This window comes from Delphinus delphis, chromosome 4, assembly GCF_949987515.2.
Source record: "Delphinus delphis chromosome 4, mDelDel1.2, whole genome shotgun sequence".
NCBI lineage: Eukaryota > Metazoa > Chordata > Mammalia > Artiodactyla > Delphinidae > Delphinus > Delphinus delphis.
Window position 1 is genome coordinate 40,517,232 of NC_082686.1, and position 14,439 is coordinate 40,531,670.

General features: G+C 35.3%; 1 protein-coding gene across 4 annotated transcripts in view; it reads left to right on the top strand.

Moving 5' to 3' along the window:
• Positions 1-14,439, top strand: part of ZNF654 (zinc finger protein 654) — a 91,215-nt gene that overhangs the window by 52,950 nt on the left and 23,826 nt on the right. For 3 of the 4 annotated variants that reach the window (XM_060010485.1, XM_060010484.1, XM_060010486.1), the window contains exon 3: positions 6,084-6,165. In XM_060010485.1, the coding sequence (XP_059866468.1) occupies positions 6,084-6,165 (82 nt within the window). Of the gene's footprint in view, positions 1-4,371; positions 6,166-14,439 lie in introns of those variants that run through there. The other variant, XM_060010487.1, reaches the window with a different exon arrangement.

Genomic DNA, 14,439 nt, shown 5'->3' on the forward strand with positions numbered 1-14,439 from the left:
GCACGGGCATGGCCAAAGGAAAAAAAAAAAAAAAAAAGATTAAGTACTGCTGAGTTGAAACATCTATATGATCAAAGATTTAGAGTTAGTAAGTGTAGAAGAAATTGTTAAAAATGAGTGTTTAAAGTGTGGGCAATAACATTTTATTCTATTCTTATTTAATTCATGTAGAACAGACCTAATTTTCTTTGGCTTAAATTAGTAAGTGGATTTCTTGTATTTGGATAGTTAAGCATCATAATTTAGTGGAATTTTCCTATGGCAGATAAATGCACAAATCCACATTCTTATATTTTAGTGTGAAAATTACTTATCTGCTTCAGAGACTCAAAAAAGAAAAGTAATTCTGGTCATAATTACCAACCTATTTATGTGTGCCTTTGTATTTTAAGAAGTCTGGCACCTTATTACCACTTGTAATATATGTGAAGTCTGGTAAACACTTGTAATATATTGTCTGAATTCCAAGCAACCCAAGGATAGAATATAGTTTGTTTCATAAATGGAGACTTTAGTGATATTCTAGTTATTTAAACTTACATAGCTAATAGGAATATACTGATTGATGAAAGTCAAATAAAAATGATGGTAAAAGGTATACTTTTTTAAATTCAAAGGGCATACCATCTATAATATACTTGTCCCACTGCAAATAATTTATGTTTTTATATAAATCATTTTACCTAGGTATTTCTATTTTGAGTAATTATTTCAATTTAGGTGAATGAACTGTAGGTAACCCATAATTTGGACTAATATTAACTATAATTGGTTAATGTACAGACTATGACATATTAAGCATTATACTAAATATTTTATTACACAAACATTAAACACTATATGAAACATATTCAACATTAAAAACCAATATAACATTATACAATAATAAATTTTTGGAAAGAAACATTTTGATGAATTTAGTTAGATATCTTAAAAAATCTTCGTAATTTAAGTGAGGAAAAATTGGTGTCTTACATATCAACAAAATTGACATATGCAGAGCTGAGAAGAACAAATCTGTGAAGACCTCAGGTTTCTTCTTAGATTGTTGAAGGAAACTTTGATGGCAATGTTAATAATAGAAGTAGTAGTACTATATTATTATTAGCATGCACCTATAGCACCTCCAGGGATTGTTTTAAGTGCTTTACAAGAGGTAGCTACAGTTATTGTTCCTGTTTTATAAATAAAGAAACCGAGGCACAGAGATATTAAGTGACTTGCCCAGGGTCACATATCAAGGAGATGGTGGTGCTGAGATTGAAACCCAGTGTGGCTGTAGACCATGGGTGAGTAAAGGGCCAGATAGCAAGTATTTTTAGGCTTAACTCATAAGGTCTCTGTGGCCACAACTCAGTTCTATTATCTAGTATGAAAGCAACCATAGTCAATATGTAAATATATGGGTGTGGTTCTGTTTGAATAATAATGTACTTATTGACAGTAATATTTAAATTTCATGTAATTTTTACCTGTTAGGAAATATTATTCTCTTGGGTTTTTTGTTTTGTTTTGGGGGGGGGTGTTTGTTTTTGTCTTTTTTTTTTTTTTGTGGTACGCGGGCCTCTCACTGTTGTGGCCTCTCCCATTGCGGAGCACAGGCTCCGGATGCGCGGGCTCAGCGGCCATGGCTCACGGGCCCAGCCGCTCTGCGGCATGTGGGATCTTCCCGGACCGGGGCATGAACCCGTGTCCCCTGCATCAGCAGGCGGACTCTCAACCACTGCGCCACCAGGAAAGCCCGTCTTTGTTTTTTAACAGTTTAAATATGGCTAACTATTCTTATCTCATGTATTATACAACAACAGGCCTTCCTGCTCTAGACTGCTATGTATATTTTGGAGTCCTACCTTGTTCTATTGTGGACTCATTTACTCTGCATCTTGTAGAGTTTGCTTCCTTGAGGGCTAGACAATTTGATCTCTAAACACTTAGTTGATCCTTTACACTAGGCAATAGGAAATTCAACAGGTCTGAGACAAGAAGTTTCTACTTCTACATATACTCTAGGTTTTTCCCTTAGTGATTTCACTACTATGTAAATACTTGTTGACTTTCCTGAATCTTACCCTCAGGCAGAGTTAGCTAGACCATATTGTTTTATCATTATTTACTCTACTTATTTTGCATATAGTTTTTCTCATTTTAATGTCATTATAATGGACTTGGGCCTTGTTATTGAGGTAGCTGATAGTGAGGCATATACAGATCTCCTGTAATGTTGGCTCCCCTTTCATGTTCACATAATACAGACATAATTCTGCATATTTAGATTATCTACAAGGTCATATTAATCTGCACATTCATCTCTAAATTTACTGCCATAGCATATTTTATTTCTACTAAAAACCTTTGTATCTCTTCCTCCTTCAATAGAATTAAGTGGTCTACCAGTCAGTACTATCTACTCAATGTAATGATGCAATTTCTACCCCATTCTACCTAGTACAAAGTTAACACCTCCTTGTTTCAACATGTTATAATAGTGATACATGCAAAGTACAGTACTATGATAGTACAGAAGAATCACCTATGTATTAGTCTGGAGAGAAGCAAGGGAGTTTTTAGACTAAGTTCCTAGGTGGAATCGTATAAATAGGTCTTGAGGAAGCAACAGATCTAAACACCTTTAAGCACACAGGAGTTTTAGGCAATGTAGGAAAGTTTGCTGCAATTTGAGCATGGAATTTAGTAATATCTGTGTGTAAAAGTAGTTTTGGATCAGACATAAAGGTTCTTATGTCAAAATAAGGAATCTGAATTTCCTCCTCTTCATCAGTGATCTCAAATACCTAAGTAAAATAGAATGGGAATATAAGTAATAAATAAGTCAAGTAGGCAGTGTGCTGGGGAAATGGGAGATGGATGGAGACTGACAAATTGGAAGAGAGGTCCATGCCCTGACTAAAGGCAGTAGCTGCTCAGCTTATTTTGCTATGGAGAGATGCAAGCCCTGTGTTACAGGGGTTCCTCTTTATCAAGAGCTCAGAGAAATCTACATTTAATCTGAAATACCACAGTTTTTAAATATTGGAAACTAAAATATTTTTTAAAAATATTTGATCTGTATAAACAAATGTGTCAGCTGAAGGTCTTTGCTTTAGATGGTAAAATCTACACAGCAAGTGTTAAGTCTGTAAGTAGATCATTCTGTGTTTTAGGAAGATAACAATGGCAGCCATGTTGAACATGGATTTTAGGTAAGTGTGGAATAGCAAGACAGGAGATAGGGTCTATTAGAAGTTTAAAGATGAGATAGATGTGAATTAATGCTTTATTAATAGGGATGGAGAAGATTCCAGAAGTACGTTGATGGTGCTATTTTATACTTACTTATTGATGGTAAAATAAATACATAACGGTTGATAATGAAAAATAATTCTCCTTTTCATCCCTGACCCCTAGTTTCTTTTTCCCCTATGTAAAGGCAACTGTTTTTACCAGTTTGTTGCATATCCCTCTAGTAGTCTGGCAATATGCATTGGTGTACATGTGCCTTCTACTCTCTCCCTTCCTTTACACCAGTGATAATGTAATGAATAGATTTCTCCATCTTTGTTTAACAATATATGCTGGAATTTTCCCCTTATCTATTCATATAGATGTAAATATATTCTCAATAATATTCTCATTAATATTTGTATTATATTTCACTTCATGGGTATATTATAATTTAACCAGTCCCTTGTGGTAGACATTTAGTATGTTTCCATTGTTTTACTGCTACAAACCATCTGTGGATGCATATCCATATATATGTGTGTCTTTGAACTTATGTGTGTATTATTTGGAGGATTAAATTCTTATAAATGGAAATGGTAAGTCTAGTGGTATGTGTGCGTTTAAAATTTTGTTGACTATTACTATGTTGCCTTTAAAAGTAGTACCACTTACCATCCCTCCAACTAGATAGCAGAGCCTATTTCTGTACTTCAGAGCCATCATGGGATATATCAACATTTTTATTTTTGTAAATAAGATAGGAGAGATGACATTTCATCTTTATAATTTCACTTATTTAATTATAGAGAATCTTTTCATATTTGAAAAAAAATCCACTTGCGTTTCTTTTCTGTGGTCTTCTCTCCCAGTTTTCTACTAGGTTGTTAACTGGTTTTTTTTAAAACAAAAATTACTTATATAAGCTTTTTAATTAAGGAAATCAGCAAAGATTCTCAGTGTATTATTTTACTTTTGACTGCTTTTATGTGGTTTTGTTCTGTTGACATTTAAAAATTTTAAGTAGTCAAATTTATAAATATATCAGTTTATGGAGTATGGTTACTATACTGTGTTTAGAAGGGTCTTTGTAATTATTGTGTAATACCTAGGTCTTTTATATAATTTTAAAATTCTCAGTTATATTCTACATTTGCATTTGTATTTTAAAAGTTGTCTTTATTAGTGATTTGCTTTGATTAAAGGCAAAAAGTAAAAAGACAAGAAATAATACATGTTGGCATGGATGCAGAGAAAAGGGAACCTTTGTACACTGTTAGTGGGAATGTAAATTGGTGCAGACAGTCTGGAGTTTCCTCAAAAAATTAAAATTGGAACTATCATATGATCCAGCAATTCCACTTCAGTATTTATCCAAAGAAAATGAAAACACTAACTCAAAAAGACATATGCACCCCATGTTTATTGCAGCATTATTTACAAGAGCTGAGATGTGGAAACAACCTAAGTGTGTCCATCAGTGGATTAGTGGATAAAGAAGATGTGGTATATATACACAAACATTATTTAGCCATTAAAAAAATGCAGTATTGCCATTTGTGACAGCGTGGATGAACCTTAAGGGCATTATGCTAAGTGAAATAAGTCAGATAAAGACAAATACTGTATGAGCTCACCTATATGTTGAATTTTAAGACAAAAAAACCCCAAGAACCCCCAAAATACCAAGCTCATAGATACAGAGAGCAGATTAGTGGTTGCCAGAGGTGGGGGGTGGGGAGTAGGCAGAACGCACGAAGTGAGACAAAAGGTACAGACTTCCAGTTATAAAATAAATAAATCATGGAGATGTATTAATAATACACAGCATGGTGACTATAGTTAATAATACTATGTTGCATATTTGAAAATTGCTAAGAGAAAAAATCTTAAAATTTCTCATCACAAGAAAAAAATTGCAACTATGTATGGTGATGGATGTTAACTAGACTTACTGTGATCATTTCACAATATATACAAATGTTGAATCATTATGTTGTACAGCTGACACCAATATATTGTTGTGTGTCAATTATGCCTCAAAAAAAGGCGCCACAAGTGTTTAAAAAAATACGACTTCAGGTATTCCTAGTTGAGTCTTCTAGGTTAATAAAATTTAAAATTTTTCAGGGATTCGTCATTGTGATACTTTAGGATTACTAAATAATTTTTAATAGTTTTCCTTGCTCATGATTAGGAAATAAGTTATATTTCTGCCTGTGTGAACTCATGAATTGTTAAAGGCACATAAAGTACTTAGTAACAGTATTTTCCAAATAATTTATTTAAAAAGGAGGAACCACAGAGTTTGGACAACTTATCATAAATGGGATAATCAAGGTAAGCCTAGGGTTTGAGGACCATGTGTCATGTATTAGGTATAAAATTGGTGATATTGCTATAATATAAATGTTGGCTGAGACTTTTCATTGTGCCTCTTATATTTTTGGGTCAATTTTACCACCCCTTGTATCTCTTTGAAAAACAATCAGATTTTGAGTTTTCTCTGGGGTCCATTGTATTGGGGTGAAGCTGGACTATGTGCCCATTTTGAATCATTGTTATATGTATAGCCACATTTTTGCCACCTGGTATACCATTGCATTTTTTCCCCCACTGTGAACACTGGTAGACATAAGTAATGTAATTGTTCATTCTATAGGTATAGAATTTCAGTGTATTTCTTTTTATTATAATTTTACTGAAAACATAACATGAATCCTAAATGATCAATATAATTTTTCAAAGCCAACTATTTTAAAACTAAATATCTGATATTATATAACTGGTATCTCTTGAGACTTTTAAATTGGGGCAAAAATTCAGAGAAGCAATGAAAGTTATCATTCACTTATTCTTTCCAGGAGTTTCTTTGAGTTGCTGCTGTTCTTTGGAAGAGATGAGTTTTATGAAGAGCCCTTAAAGGATATTCTTGGATCATTCCAGGTAAAACATTTTGTCTACATTTTGTCTACATTTAAAACAGGCCTTTATTCCCCACCTAAAAATAGTATATTGATTATAAGCTTTTATATTTACTAAGGTGGCAGTGCTTAAGATTCTGTTATGTTGGCAAAAAAGAAAGTTCTTAAAATTAATCTTTAGCTGTACTTCTAAGCAATTCATACAGAGGATTCTAATTCCACATTTGCTAGACTAGAGCCTGCTGCCATCACCCTTATAGATTCCCAAGCGCATCTTGGACATATACTTGCTTTTTATTGCTAAAGGCTTTTGTTCCAAAGCCCCATGTAGAACTCAGCCTGGAAAAAGGACTCTTTTTGCCTAGACTAGAAGCAGGCTGTTTGTCCCATGCCACTTTTTCCTTTGGTTGTCTCCTGATTTTGTCATTTGTTTTCTTAATAGCCTTCCCAAGATAGGAGACAGATTTTTTTTTTTTTTTTTTTTTTTTTGCACATGCTCTATGAGTGAAGAGTAAATCCAGAAGGGAATGACAAAAGATCTAAGACCTCACCTGTAGATAAAAGAACATTTGATGTTTTTACCATTTTGTTGGGAAGCAATACGTAGTACCGTGGCTCACTGATGGGTCCTTGGCAGTCTCATTGCCCTTTTTTGGGGTGGAATAAAGAAAGATGTACTTTGAGCTCCCCCTAGAGGTATAGTTGTTCAGACAACGTATTGCAATCTACCTTGAGGAAGGAAGTCATCAGAGTAACAGAAAGTCATGCAGTGCTTTCTCTCACCTAGAATTTTTATTTCATGTTTATTTAAAGAACTTTTAGACTGAATTAAAACAGATTTTTATGAGTGATCACTCTGGTACATACATAAAATAGGAAAACTATAAGCAAACTTAATTGGCTAAGGTATATCTAAAACTTCTTCACATTCAGAAGCTTACTCTAGAATTGCTTTTCCTTTCCAGTCATCAGTGTCTATTTTTCTACACCATTTTGTCTTCAGTGGCATCAAAAGTGTTGGTGATGCAGCATTTCCTAAAATAATTAATAAAAGAACTCAAAGTCACTGGTACTGGGCTTTTAAAAGCTTAAGCTGGCTTTATAATAAGTTCTGTTTAATCAACTTTTGACTCCTGCTTCAGGGGTAGTGTTAAATTAGATTAATTACCCTATACCCTTCCTATACCATCTGATATCCAAGAGTTAAGAGAGTGCTCTGCTAGTCTCCTGGATTTTATTCTGCGTCACCAATATACCCTTTTGCAAGTTTTCATATTGTCTCTGAATGTCCGTGCATGCTGAATGACAACTACATCATGACCATTACCAGGCTGACATGGATTCAAAGATAGCATTGAATGTAAAACATAATCTGATTTCAGAGTTATAAAAATATGAAAAAATGTATCTTAGAATCAGTGAAATTAGGTACATTATATTGAACTTTCTACTTTATCCATCCTTACATTCAGCAAGTGGTAAAAATACCTGTTCTCATGGAGCCTGCATTCTAATTAGAGTCTATATTCAAGTATTTAAAACTTCTTAATTTTCCATTCCATTTTTCCTTTGACACTTGTGTTCTTGGCAATCTATTCTTGAACTTTTACTTCAGCAAATATTTATTTAGTCCCCATTGTGTGCTAGGCGCTAAGCTCTGGAAAAACCAAAATAAGCAAAAACAAAAGAGCCCCTACTACTGTGCAGTTGAATTCTGGTGTAGAGACACAAAGACAAGAAGTCAAACCTTTGTAAAGTAAGAGTATTTTAGAAAGTGACAGATGACTTTAGTGGGAACTACTGAAGTGTTTTTAGAGTAGATGAGAGACAATACTTGACTTCTGTTTTAAATGTGTGAAATCATAGCATTTGTGAAGGGATATATCCTTTTTCTTTTTTTCTTGTGAACAGGGTTTCCATTCAGTTATCAAAATAATTAATCCCTCAAGGGAGAGTTCATGGTTTTGTATTGTTTTCTATCTCCTACTCAAATTCTAAAGCCCGCCCCTTCTCCTGTTTGTTTTTAATCTCTGCATTTCCACTACTTTTGTTGCTGTTCTTTCTTCCTACTCTGAATTTTCTTGGGCCTCTAACTCCTGCCTCCTTGGAGAGATTTTACCTTCTCTTCCCATCTTAGCTTTATCTGGAGAATAGTCTTCCATTTTCTAACTGAACTGCTGCTGCTGGTGCTTTGCTGCTGGTGCTTCCCAGACATGTGCCCTAAGCGACCCAGGAAAGGCCAACACGTAGTCCATCATGTATACTCTTCTAAAACCTCACATTTGCTAAGTTTTGTGAATTCTCCAGGCTTTTGACTGACCTTTGATAACCCAGTGACAATCTCAATGTCACCTTTTGAATTTTTTAATACTTTCTACTAGTGCAAGCCCTAGTTCCCAAGTGGTACATTTCTATCCATCTTTCATACAGCTTAAGATCATGCTCTTTCTCCTCTACAAGAAGTAGGACAAACACAGTGCTGCTAATACTTTAATGTACATAAAGATCACCTGGGTATCTTGTTAAAGTCCAAGTTATGACTCAGTAGTTCTGGGGTGAGGCCTGAGAGTCTGCATCTCTAACCTGCTCTGAGGTGATGCTGATGGTGCCGTTCCCTGATCACGCTTTGGGTTAGCAAGGGTCTAACATTCTTTGCTGGGTTTGAGTTAATCGCTTATCTGTTCCCCCACCTACTCCCCTCCCATTTTCCAACTGTGAGTATCCCAGCTTGCCACTCTGTCATCTTGGGCAAGTTACATAATTTCTGTGTCAGTTTTATCATTTGTAAAATGAGGATAATGATCGTACTTGCTGTATATAGGTTCATCGGTTTGGCGTGGTTCTTAGAAAAATGATCAGGCTTAAGGCCTAAGGCAGGCCTGTAACCTGTCTGGTGAAATGTGTGAACTCTGAAGTCATACTGTTCGGATTTCTGTTTTTCACAGTGAGATCAAAACCTACCTCTTAAGCTTATTCTGTTCTCCATGAATTTCAGATTTCCTAAACCTTGAGTTGTTCAAGTAGAAATTATTAATTTTTCTTATGCACTGACTATATTTTTCCAATGCTTTATTCCAAGAGGAAACTTCATTCTTAGAGCCAGATGTTCCATATACAGATAGTCCCCAACTTAATGATGGTTCAACTTACAATTTTTCAACTCTACAATGGTGTGAAAGCATACCATTCAGTAGAAACTGTACTTCAAATTTTGATCTTTTCCCAGGCTAGTGATATGCCACATGATACTGTCTCATATGCTGGGCAGCTGCAGCAAGCAGCAGCTCCCCGTAGCTCCCAGTTAGCCATGCCATCACAAGAGTAAACAACCAATACACTTACAACCGTTCTGTACCCAGACAACCATTCTGTTTCGTTTTCAGTATAATCAATAAATTACATGAGATGTTCAACATTTTATTATAAAATAGGCTTTGTGGTAGATGACGTTGCCCAACTGTAATGTAAGTGTTCTGAGCATTTTTAAGGTAGGCGTGGCTAAGCTATGATGTTTGGGAGGTTAGGTGTATTAAATGCATTTTCGACTTATATTTTCAACTTACGGTGGTTTATTGGGACTTAACCCCATTGTAAGTTGAGCAAGATCTATGCTGGCTTCTAAGACCCTTGCTTACTTGGCACTTGGCTTCCAGTAACTTTTCTTTACCTCAACACAAGAAGATGACACATTTCTTATATGATGCCCCTACCTCATTATTATTTTTAATCTGTTCATTGGTGAGCTTTCCATAGGCTCGTGATTGAATTCATACACTCCAAAATCCATTAATTTAATTAAATATTTCAGATTCCTAATGAAATGACAAAAATAATATAAAATTTGGAAAAACTTCCTTGTAAATTCTGTTAACTAGGATGAGGACTTATTAACAGTCAATTAACTGAATGTGATTAAATAGGGAAATGAGAGAGAGCGATAAAAGAAAGACCCTCCAGTGCTATCCAGTAATACGCCACTCCCCCTACCAGCTTGTAACAATAGGGGCTGGAGGAAGTAGCAGGTGGTGGGGCATTTGGTATGTGACCAATCTCATTCTTGTTGGTGCTTCTTCAAAATGCACTAGGTGTGCAGCAGAACCAACAGAACAGGAATCGTGTTATACCTACATTAAGAATGGGATGTATGGCTCTGCATGAGAGCATTCCTTCCACTGAGAGAATGACTGTATGACCCAAACTAAATGCAGCCTGCCCCAATACCCAGAGGTCAGAAAGTTTTGTAAAGTTTTGTCTCCCACTGTAGCTTCCTCATAATTTACTGCCTCATGGGCCATTCATCTAACAAATCAAACTTATAAACTTTTACCTTCTCTGTTTGGGCTTGAAGGATTTGACAGAAACCTGTTTACCCATTAGTAAAAGAGCTCTCTGTTCTAAGTACTCTAGGTAAAGATGAATAAAGAGACTAACACCAGTTACCATCAGTTACATGGTAAGATAAGACAGTTTTTAAAACAAGGATCAGTTATGTTCTTGCTGTGGTTGAGTCTATGGTATCTTCCATGAAACTGGAAGTGAAATTGTAAAGAAGGGACAACCTCAGGAATGTATGGAAGTAAAATATTGTATGGAGATGAAACTACTAAACTAAAAGTGTAGTGAAGGCGATCAACAGCAGATTAGCTCCAGGAAAATCCAAATCAGTGAAGGAAATAATTTTTAAAAATTAATTTTCAATTCATAATTACATACAGCTGTATCTTATTTCAGTTTTCAAGATAAAGAAAGATGCAGGACTCCTGTAGAACAAACAGGATTCTCACAAAGGAAAGAATAAAATCAGGTCTGCAGTGAACTTCTTCATTGTAACAAATGCCAGAATAAATAAATAATGTCTGGAGTTTTTAAAGGGAAAAATATTATTTAATAATACAGCTGCCAGGCCCTATAGTCTATGAGAGAAGGCAACAGAAATAAATAGTCCAAATACTTGGAAAACAAACCAGCTACATCTTTTATCAGGAAAACAAATAAAAGAAGTATGCCAGCTGATTTAGAAGTGATCAAAACAAAGAATTTACACAGAGTTGTTACAGAAAAAAACAGGACTGACCTGAAGAAACAAGTAAAAATTAGCACACTATTGTTAATATCGTTATTATGAAAATCCTATTAATATCAGAAATGATTCCAAGAAAAGAAAATACAAGTTTTAAATAAAAGCACACACACAGTAATCAGGAACTAAAATCTCAGATTATGTTATTGATTGGATGGAGGTAAGGAAGATAGGGAGGAATCAAGTATATTCTTGGGCATCTAAGCTGAAGTAACCACATAGGGTAGTGCTATTCACTAAGTGAGCAGTGATCCTAGCAGGAAGAGGAGGATATAGAAAGAAGATAAGTTCCATTCTAGATGTAAGAGTTTTAAATATCTTTGGAATATCCAAGTACTGATGATGCACAATAATGTTTAGTTTCATGGGTCTATATATGTATCTTCCTAATTTGTTTCTTTTTAATCCAAGAACATGTATAATTTTTATTAATCAAGAGAAAAATAGATGTTATAAAGATTTTTGTTCACTTGTTTAATTTAGGGGAAAAAAAACAGAGACCCTGGAGTAGTCAACAAAATGCCAACCAGTAATTAAAAGCGTTACTGCTAGAGCTCTACAAATGTTTTAATGAGCCTACCTTTATCTCAGAGAAAACTCTATCCCCATCCTTTGGGGTCAGTGTATAAATCACAAAGATCTTTTTTGTTTAGACTAGAAGTTGGCCTTCCTTAAGCTTTTTTTCCTGGGACTTCACCCTATTTTTAAATCTGCTTGATCTTCCTTGGGGGAGTAGAGGAAGGAGATGGGAGGAGGTGAGGTAGGGGACATAAACTTCCAAACAGGAAGAGGCCCAAGGCTATCTTACTGCAATAGCATCTTAAAAGGAGCAAAAAATAGGGGCTTCCCTGGTGGCGCAGTGGTTGAGAGTCTGCCTGCCAATGCAGGGGGCATGGGTTCATGCCCCGGTCTGGGAAGATCCCACATGCTGCGGAGTGGCTGGGCCCGTGAGCCATGGCCGCTGAGCCTGCGCGTCCAGAGCCTGTGCTCCGCAACGGGAGAGGCCACAACAGTGAGAGGCCCGCGTACAGCAAAAAAAAAAAAAAAAGGAGCAAAAAATAATCAGCAGTAAAACAACCAGCTACAATAGATCGTTATGCCCACCCTGTTGCACTGGGGCAAGTGTTGATCTCCCCTGAGAAGTTAGAGTATATATTCATCGTGGTCATAAGACCAGCACATCTCCCAGATTTTATTATTTGTAGCTAATAGGAATAAGTTTAGAACTATTAACATTCCACTGAAACCTTCTCAAAACTGGGATCATGTCCCCTCCTCCCTAGGCTACTTGGAAGAAATTTCCCAAATACTTAATTTGGCGGTTTTGAATACCAAAATTCCTCATCTTGGTATTCAAAACCACCTTTGTATTGCTGGTTAAAAGGTTTTTAAATATAACCATATCAGCTTAAGAACAAGACATAAGTGAGAAGCAGTTTCAAAATTGTGTTCCCATATTTTCTGCTTGAATAGAAGCTCTCCTGTCTCTGCACAACTCCATCTTGACTGCATATGACTTGCCCCACCTAAGTTTTTCCACTGTTACAAAGCACTAATCTATATTCTGTCTGTGGTTTGATAGTCTCTCCAACTACGACATAACTAGATTTGGTGGGCAAAGACTAACTTTCATCCCTTTGTTTCCAACACTTAGTAGTCTAAGTCCCCTAAGGGGGACTGGTATGTCTGCCAGTACAAAGGAAGGATAAATAAGTCCATAGACATTTCCATCTGATGTCTAGCCATTTCTTACTTAAAAAAAAAGTTCTATTTAGAGATGTATTATCCTTGCTGAACTCTTAAAAAATAAGAAACAATGAGGTGTATTGTCTGAAGCTGTTTACTTCATGGTCCATTGGTTACCACTGTGTACAATAAGATGGGGGAGACATCAATAAATGTATTCATGGGATGAAACCATCAAATGTTTACTTGTAGATTATACTTTGACGATGTGTAGGAAAAAAGAGAAACTAAAGTATGTTTAATTGTGAGAAAAGTATAAGAGAAAAGATTTCACTATCTATGAAAGAAACATGTTTGACAAGTGTGCCACATATTTAGCACTGGGAGTAAGAGGGATTGATGTTAAAATTAAAGTTTCAGATTCTGAAATCATTTTGTAAAGATTGTATTCCTTAGATAAATCTTGTGTTGAAATGGGTAAAAGCTTTGATATTTTTCCTCTGGCATTTATCTTGAAATTATTACTCATGGTTAATAATTCTTATATATCACCGCCTCAGAAATGTTTTCACTTTCTCTGTGTTTTTTTTAATAATCTGTTTGAGTAGGAAACACTTTACTTTGGTTCAACTGTTGAAGTTCTACAGTCACTTTGAAGAGATAAAAGACCCAGAATTATTTCAAGCATAAAATATATAATAAATAAACTTGAGATAGTTAAGCTCAAGGGACCAAGAGCAAGCCTCCAAAAGATAGGGCTGTCAACATCAGTAAGTTGCATATCTCAGGAAAGGCGGGTATACCTGGGCATATGGAAGAGCAGTCATCTCAAAAGAGATGAACATTGATAGTTATTCACACCATAGTATCCAATACAAATGAAAATCTTAATATCCTGAGTATCTTGCAATCTGTGTTGTCAGGAGCAGACATATACGTGCCTTTAAAGTCAGTGATAGGACTTAACTTTGAAATTAGTTCTAAAAGCATATCAGGATCACTGAGGCACTCATTATTCACTGAAAGCTGATTCTGTAGAGTGTCTTTAATACATAATAATTAGAATTATCAACATATTAGTGCTTGAAGTAGTTTATATTTTCCCAGATAAAATATTAGCTCATAGAAAATTTAGCTGTAAAGAACTGTAGAGGATATTAAGTCCAATCTAATTTTTTAATAAATGATGAAACCAAAGACCAGAGAGATTCATTAATTCATTCATTCAACAATGTTTACTGACGCTTAAGTAACTTGTTCAATTTGTAGCATAGCCCGTATTGTGACCTGTTCTCTTGACTGACTCCAGTACTCTTTCTGCTGAGTTATATTTTACATTTAGCTCTCTGTGTAGGAAACTGTGCTCAAATAAATCTTGCATATACTTTAATTCTGCTTCAGGGTCTATCTTAGAGGCTAGAACTGTAACAATAGCACTTCTCTGTTGGCCATAATATCTCATTACTTATTTAAAAATATTGATAGTAGGGCACGGTTGTGCTTTTATTAGCATGGCAACCACCAATTAAT